Source organism: Hakea prostrata, chromosome 9 (assembly GCF_041222555.1).
Source record: "Hakea prostrata isolate BN-2017 chromosome 9, UWA_Hpros_2, whole genome shotgun sequence".
Classification (NCBI taxonomy): Eukaryota; Viridiplantae; Streptophyta; class Magnoliopsida; order Proteales; family Proteaceae; genus Hakea; species Hakea prostrata.
In genome coordinates this window covers 58,156,905-58,165,650 of record NC_142608.1, presented here as the reverse complement: position 1 = coordinate 58,165,650, position 8,746 = coordinate 58,156,905, and the positions used below count along the sequence as shown (strand labels likewise).

The following is an 8,746-nucleotide window of genomic DNA, read 5'->3' as shown; positions in this document are numbered from 1 at the left end:
TTAAGAGAATAATGAGTTGAGTGAGAAGAAAATTCCTTCTAAAGAATTGTTTTTTCTGGTAGAACATTTCTAAGGAATTGGTTTTTTTCTGGTTAAACATTTCTCATAAACTGAAATTGATGCTCGCATTGAAACTTTCAATATCGTATTTCGTTGATGTAGAAGTCATGGATGTATACATCGAAAACAATTAAGAGCTTTGATACCAATTTATTAAAATAAACTCCACGAAATAATGAATTGAAAAGGAAACAAAAACGAAAACACATAGATTTAACATGGTTCACACACCAATGTGGTATACTACGGCCAGGGGTGAAGAAGAATAGTTTTCTCACCATGTTAAAGAATAACAGAAGAAAATCTCATAACCAATTGGACAACAAAAACGACATCAGTTGATGCGTGAAATTAAGTAGGCTCTCGATTTTGTTGTAGCACTACGAGAAGAAGAAAAGGGAAGGAAAGAAGAACACAAGTGAATCTTTCCATACCTAATTGAAGTCGGGTAACAACTAAACAACCAAGAATGGGTTCCTTGTTATCCGTAATTTTTTTTTTACTCCTAGGTCAACTTAGAGAAATCTAAAATATCAACAAATCTCAATATAAATGTGTTTCTATTCCCCTCAACTCACCCTTCTCTTCTTTCTATCGAACTCCTACAATGGTAACATTCTTCTCTTTAAAGACAATAAATCCAAGGAAGTCTTAAGTTTGAGCATTCGTCTTTCCACATCTTTTCCCCCTCCCATCCTCCAGGCCTATGGGCATCCCCAATCCTTATGACCGATTTGATGGTCACATCACTCAAGAGGAAAAAAATTAAAAGTGAAAAGAAAGCGAAATAAATCACTATAATCGGGGAAGCTCTTGAATTCATGGTTTACTTCTATCCGCTCCTCCCATAAAAGCAGCTTGCTAGTTCCAGTTCTCTTACTATCTCTTCAATTGCTTGAGCACTTGCTCCAACCTCTGTTTTGTGCAGGATAGATTAATGGCACCTTTGATCTCAAGCTCCAACTGCTCACCATAAGACTGATGCAGCAATTTTTGGAACTTTGGGTAATGATATATCTCTTGCATTCTTCTCCCAACATTGGACATTAAACGCTTCGAACCTGTTTGATAATCCAACCGAAAATTCTGGTGTTGCTTGCTTCAAGATTAAAAAAAAAAAAAATAAAAAAAAAAAAAAAGGCTGATAAGGAGTATTTTTTGTAACATAAATTAAAATATTTAAAATTTTCTATTTTAAGAAACATAGCAACATTTTTTCGAAGCAAAAATTAGGTGTGAGCTAAGTTTAACTAAAAGAGTTTAGAAATGTATTCATAAAATTTACATTTAAAACATCATACGCTTGCCAAAATCTTGCTAGTAATACTTTCACTTTCAAAAGCAAGTTTTTTCAAATCATAAAAATAATGTTTTTGTTTAAAAAACAACCGAAATTGTTTCATTAAATTTTTTAACTTCTAATTTTAATACTTGCCAGTATTTGGGGAAAAATAATTTTAAGAATATGCCAATTTAACAGTGCAAGGTTGACGTGGAAGAAAATAGACTTAAGTTACTTTTAACTTTTCTTTGACAAAAATAATCACTTAATGGTTCAATTTATAAAACTAACTAAAAATAACATTGGGTTTAGAAAACTCACCATGACTTTTTCTTTATTTAATTTGTATATTTTTAGAAAGGATATTAAATAGAAAATAATTAAATGGGGATGAACAATGGTCCCTGAGATGTGGTGGTTTTTCGCACTAGTGAGTAATATAAGAGTTATGTATGAAAGAATATTAAATAGAGATAATTAAATCATTTTACTTTTCAAATGACATTTATATCATTTTGAAAGTGAGTACCATATAATTTAAATCAGTGAGTGAACACTCCCTACTATCTAGCGGGAGCCATGTAAAAAATCTAAAAATAGTTAATCATGTAATTTCCCAGAAGAAAATTGCATTTCTAAAAGTTGTTTTTTTCATAGAACATTTCTAAAGAATTGTTTTTCTGTTATAGCATTTCTAACGCTTTACGGTTTAACCGGGTCGGATCCTTTTTGGGATAAAAGTGAGTCCGAGAATCCGTTGAGAGCTGATAGAACTGTGGAAGAGTAATTCTGCGTTTGAAAGACGACGGCAGAGCTGGTGGTTGCGACTGTGCCGCAGGACTACACGACTGACGAGTTCGGCCATGGCTTCCGATCCCGAGAAGTTGTTGATCAAAGGAGATAAACTGTAAGTCTCTCTCCTTCTCTTTCTTTTCCTCGTTTCCACTTTTAAGTGTCAATGATAGTTATTATTTTTTTTTTGGGTAGTAATCAATGATAGTTATTCGATGACGAATCGGTAGATGTTCTGCAATTATCATTACCCCAAATATTCATGTCGATAGATCGCAGAATTGTTATTTTATGGAATATGTAATATTAAGATTTGGAAATGATGGCGAAGGATCCGCGGATTTTGTATGATCTAGGTTTCTCAAATGGCCTTTCTGCCTCTGGTTTCTACTGGGTTTGGCAGTGGACGCAACTGGAATTCCTATTATGCATTATCTGGACGAAATTTAGATCCAATTAATTCCAGTGATCGAATAGTGGCATGATGTTCTGATAAAATAACCCTTTTAGTTTGAATATGGATTCTTGGATCTGAAGTTACCTTTGGGATGTGGGAAATGTTCTTGTATGGGCTTCATATTCTGTAGATGATGAGATCCATTGAAGGTAAAAGATGTTGAAAAACTTTTTCAGTTTTGGAGTGGCAGATCCCTTAAATTGCAGGAACATGGGTCTGATCCACAATGACCGGATACTAGTAGAGCATTAGTGTCCGGAACTTGATTGGCAGAACATTGGATGTTAATGGGACAGGGCGATATTTCTGGCTCCTAAACATACGCCTTGAATGTTTGATCCTTCATGGATTTCACTTTTACTTTTCGGGTGACCAAGGTGTACTGGGTTTTTTTTTTGGGGGGGGGGGGGGGGGGAGGGGGGGTGTCCAAGAGTAGTAGGAATTACCTAGAATCATTTCTTGGATATATCAAAGAAAAATTGAATTTTGGGGTCCCATCATTTAGAGATGTTGAATGAAATTTGCTACAAACTTGATCTTTGTAAGGAACTTGTTAAGTTAGTGAAGAAAATTGAGAATAACGTCACCATTAATTTTGTCGAAAAGAGATCATTTTTCATTCCAATCAGTCTTTTGAGGACCTTTATCTTGGTTTTGCTCTTCCTTATGTCAGGACAAAACTCACTGTTACTCGATGGAGTGCTGATTGGAAGAGTGCCACTGAGCTATATGAACAGGCTGGTTCGTAGTTTCAGCATGTGTGTGAACTCTTTGTTGTACTTTTAGTATGCTTGGTAGGATTCTTCATAAATTTTTCTTTTTGGTTGTAGCTGTTGGCTTTAAGCTCGCCAAAAACTATGAGAAAGCAAAAATAGCATTTGAGAAGGCTTCGAAAGGACAGGAGATGCTCTCTTCGTATCCTTGTTTTCTGATAATGATATGGTCTCCTTATTTAGCATTTCTCCTGATTTTATTTTCATTGGTGTTCACTCTATCCTTTACAAGTTGCACAGTCCTTGGGATGCGGCTAAACATATGGAATCTGCTGCTTCTATGGCAAAAGAACTAGGCAACTGGAATGAAGTTGCTGATTTTTTTAGAATGGCATCAAAGTTATACATTGAGTGCGGAAGATCTCAACCTGCTTCTGATGCTCTTGCAAAGGGTGCTCGGTATGCATAATGACATAATTTTTGTTTGGCACAAACTTCAATAGGCATTATACAGTCTCTTTACAAATATCTCAATTGCTTTTTGAGAATTCATGGTTTATTTAGCAAATTCAAATGCATTTCATGAGAATTGGATGTTCAATGTTGTTGAGTAAAATGCTTGTCCTTCATTTCGTTGCTTCCTTGCCATATTAAAAATGTGTGATAATACATTAATGATTTAAACATTGGAATATTTGTTGAACTAAAAATGAGTTATAATTGTGGGATCAAGTCTGTCACCATTGGATCTTTCTGTGTCTTAGCATATCATGTCATTATGGATTCAACCTAGCTTACCTATCAAATTAATGTATATTAGCTAACTAATATAATTTCATCTTATATTGTAGTTTATTAGAAGATGCTTCTTCTGATGAAGCAATTCAAATGTACACCGATGCTTGTTTGATTCTTGAAGAGGATGGCAAGGAGCAAATGGCCTTTGACCTATATCGTGCAGCAACGAGCGTCTACATTAAGCTTCAGAAGTAAGAAAGCAAACATATTTTACTTGCTTACCAATGAAAATAGTATATGAGTATACTGTAATTTTTATTTCTGGAAGATAAATTTCAGCTCTACTCTTTCTATTTATGAGGGACTAGTTTCATTCTTCTATGCCATATCACGTCATTGTGTTGTTGCATTTGTCTTAGCTCTTTATTTCCCAGCTGTTGCTTTAGTCTTACCTTTCTGATGCAGCCGTGATTGGGGAGTCCCATCAACACAGCATACTTTCAAGATCATCAACGAAATCAGCCTTAAACTAGGCTGTAAAGGGGTGTTTGGGTATTTTTAATGGTCGGACACATCACTGATGTTGTCAAGAAGCTATTGTAATGGTCCAGAGTTGGGTCCCTTTACTTGTTGATTGGGGGGGGGGGGGTTGGGAGCAGAGTGGGCCTTGGTCTCTGAGGAGGGTTTGGTTGGGTAATTTTGGAGGCGGTTTGGAATAGAAACAGAATTACACTTGTCTGATTTTGTGATTGTGTTGATGCTTGAGCACACTTCAGTACTATTGTGGGAAAGGAATTAACTTAAAATCCAAGATATTAGTCTCTATTTTTCTTTCATCTGTAAATATACCAAAGCAAGCTTTACACAAATCGTTTCATCCAATAGTTTGCCTTTTTGGTGCATTTACTCAGGTACACTGATGCTGCAACTTTTCTTCTGAGATGGGGCTTAGCGGCAGATAAATGCAGTGCTGTACATAGTCAGTGTAAGGTACAGAGTCTATCATTTGGTTTTCTTTCATGCAACCTGCTACACTGTAACAGTAAATCCCACTACCTCATATTAGGAATGTGCTTATGAACTCATAATATGTTCTATTCATTTGAAACCTATTTGACGAGCCTCTGCTAAAATCAAACTAAGCCTACATACAATATTTATTGTTTGATATTTCTTTATTTACATTTCTGGTTGCTGCTCTATTGCATATTCTCCATCAGGGCAGTGTCAACAATGAGACTGGATCAATTAACTGACCAAAACTGGCTGGACCTAAGCAAACTCATAGTATCCAAACATCTTATTGGTTTTTCTTTCAAGAAAGTGGTAAGGGCAAATAAAAGTCGAACCCTCCTCCCCCCTTCAGGTGTGGATTAAACCAGTAGAGTTCATATTATTATTATGCTGTTTTATTTTTAGTATATGTAACTGCAGCTAGAGTGATTGTAGACTGATATCAGAATACTAATAAAAGTCAATACTGCACCAGAACCGCAAATACCAAACTGAAATTGAACTTAACCAACTGTTTGACTCCATCAGGCATTTCTCCCATTGGAAAAGGGAAGCCTCTTTTTCTTTTCCCTATTGGAGATGTTCAAAACTAGATGATTGTTAACCCTCATTTTCAAATAAAATCTTCAAGAATGTTTATGCTGGTTGTGGTGGGTATTGAACTTGTTAGGCATAAATTTAAGTCTCTTTACTGGTTCTGAATTAGGTTGAAGTTTCCTATTCCCTGCATTTGTGATTTTAACTCTCTGAGTGACTGCAGTTGGGATTCATCTTTCTTGTTATTGAAATTCAACTACATAGAGAAGTGTTCTTACTCCTCTCATTTAATTTCAGGCTTATCTGAGCGCAATCATAGTGTACCTTTATGCAGATGATTTCAAGCAAGCACAAAAGTGCTACAATGACTGTTCGCAGTAAGTCTGATTTTGCTAAATTGGTTCCTACACTGTTTGCATCTTTCTGTGTCCTGGCTTTGAATTAATGACTCTGTATATACAGCTAGGCAATTGTCTTGATTTGATCATATTCTTAGAATATGGAGAAGTAAAAATCAGATCTCATCCTCACTGCGTTGCTCCCTTCTGCCTCCCCATCCTGATGGACTCCAGATGTGATCATCTGGGAGATCCTTAAATGGATCTAGAACTTTTCATGCGAGCCTAAAGCTTGAATCATCATTGTGGTGAGAAAGTTGTCGGTCTGGTTCATGAATACAGTCTCAAAGATTACACCCTCTATTTAAAGATTTTCGTTGATGAATAGACAAGTCAGTTTACAGCAAGAGCCTTGTGAAGATGGTGACATCCGATAATAGTCCATCAGTGTATTAATGGAGAGTATAGCATGCAACTCAAATGACACTATTACCCTATACTTTTTTTCCCCAGTCCTCTGTAGGGGGTTAGGTTCTTAATAAGGATAAGACCCAGAATTGCTGTTCTTACATGCTTATATAGTTCTCTTATTTCTGCCTTTGGGATATCCAGAGAAACCCCTCACTAATCCACCTTGCTACTTTTGGCATCTGTATGCAGGATTGAGGCTTTTCTTGGGAGTGACCAGAATCGCTGTGCTACTAAACTTCTTTCAGCTTATGAGGAAGGGGACATTGAAGAAATCAAACGTGTGTCTCACTCAAGCACTATTTCAAATCTTGACCACATGGTAACTCTTTCTATCCAAGTCTCTCTCTGCTAATTCTTCCAGACAATTTTGCTGGGGCCTATGTGGCTGCTACCTTGAAAAAAGGCGCCTTGTACTAGTATTTATTGCTGTAGGATCTTGTATTGCCACTAATTCCCCCTCCCCCCTAATATCATTTAATTAATATATTATGCATAAATATACTAATACTCTGTATTTGGATCCAATTAAAATATTTTAAAGTTAAATATGAAAAGGATAAGAAATCAACCCCCACTAAAACAAATATTGGATTTGACCACTAGGGGAAAATTACAACTTTCTATGGATGAGGTTATTCTCAAATCTCAAAAATTTAATGATTCTAAATATGATAAAACATTGCTAAAAACCAAAATTGTGGTAAACTGTTCATTTATTTTGATGTCAAAAATATGTTTTGATTCAGTGGATAGCAATAGCATTGGTGCACATGAAACAAAGTTTGGTCGGAACATAACTCCTCCAATATTATTCAAATATAAGTCATCTTGGATTTGTTAGAAAGCTGGTTATATGGTCTTAATATAAAGTATTCTGATGGAAAAATAAGATCATTTGACTAGTCAAACTTCTTCAAGGTATTAACATTTTTATATTACCATATGATACACTGTTTTCTGTTTTTTTGTTTTTTTTAGTACTATATATTTATATGCTGGGTTTTTTGTTTTGTGCATAAGTGGAGTTGTAAATAAGCTAGCCAAATAAAATGGTTATATTAAAAAAGAACAATAGAACGCCTTGCAGCTGTCTGATTGCTGAGGCACTTAGGGAGGCCTTTAAACTGCTTGATTGCCTTGCAGCCTTGTCATCCTTGATTATTGACTTCCTGTCCATTGTTAGAATTTCTCTCTTGTGAGCCGTGTCATGAAAACATAGCACTTCTAAATGGCTTTTTCCTGTGAGTTTCTTGGATTTATGGATTTGGTTTAATGAAATGACAACAGATCATTAGGCTTGCAAGGAAATTGCCCACAGGTGATGTGAGTGCACTCAAAGCAACAGCCAACGATGATGAAATGCCACTGGATGAAGATGATCTTACTTAGCTTCCTCATAATTCTCTACAAGACTACAACAACAGCTTGCCAAGAACTGTCTACTCTTCCTGACAGTATGACAGTATGACAGTATCATTTTAATACAAAACACCATAAACTATTGGTTGTGCTATGCTCAGCTCATACAAGCTTGCAATGTATATAAGTTGATCATCTCAGAAATGTGACAAGGTAAAGCTTGAATGATTGTTTACAGGAGGAATTTTATGTTGTCGCCCATTGCTGTGCAGTTAAAAAGCTCCAAGCTTTGTAACTCGGACTTATCTTGCTTTCTTCTTTTGGAATGAAGGTTGATTTACCAAAAAAAAAAAAAAAAAAAAAAAAAACTTTTGACAGAATGCATAATAACCTTTTAAGGATCACAAAATATTTTACTGGATGGAAAGTGCTCTCAATAATTATCTTCTTTCTGAAGAAATTCCAGAATAAAAGCTTCACCAGAATGTGGGGAGAACAGCTTCCTTTGCTTGCTTAAAAGAACTTCCAGCTTTAGGATCCGATCATAATCCTATGCTTCTCCCACCCCTTTTTTTTTTTATTTTAACGAAAGTTAAAGTTGAGAACCCTAGAGAAATTGCTTAATGCATATATGTTATCTAAGCTTCTCAAGCCACTCTCTGTGGAATGTCTCTCTGAGCTTATTGTGAATGGCGATTTGAGCTAGATAAGGTTACACATATTTAATTGCTGGCCCCTTTTTTTGGGTAAACACTTGCTGGCCCATTTAAAGCTCCTATTACAATTACCTACGATTTTATTCAGAACTAAATTTCATAAAGAAGATAGCAAGAACTTGTGATTCGATCTTAACTGAGCTAGTGGACATATGGCATTTTGTTAGGACACTTTACTTTGGTAGTCGAAAGTAATCGACTAAGTTCAATTTTTGGAACTGGAGGTTATCAAACTGCTAGGTTGAACTACAGAAGTATAGGATACCTGG

The 8,746-nt window shown here is 35.7% G+C and overlaps 1 protein-coding gene across 1 annotated transcript; it reads left to right on the top strand.

Moving 5' to 3' along the window:
* The first annotated feature begins 2,099 nt into the window (after positions 1-2,099).
* On the top strand, positions 2,100-8,111 carry GSNAP (gamma-soluble NSF attachment protein). Its single transcript, XM_089169076.1, has 9 exons — positions 2,100-2,249; positions 3,265-3,332; positions 3,422-3,506; positions 3,605-3,763; positions 4,156-4,293; positions 4,954-5,032; positions 5,891-5,970; positions 6,592-6,721; positions 7,690-8,111. The coding sequence occupies exons 1-9, from the start codon at positions 2,206-2,208 to the stop codon at positions 7,789-7,791; spliced, it is 885 nt and encodes a 294-aa protein (XP_089025202.1). The 5' UTR covers positions 2,100-2,205; the 3' UTR covers positions 7,792-8,111.
* The last annotated feature ends 635 nt before the right edge of the window (positions 8,112-8,746 follow it).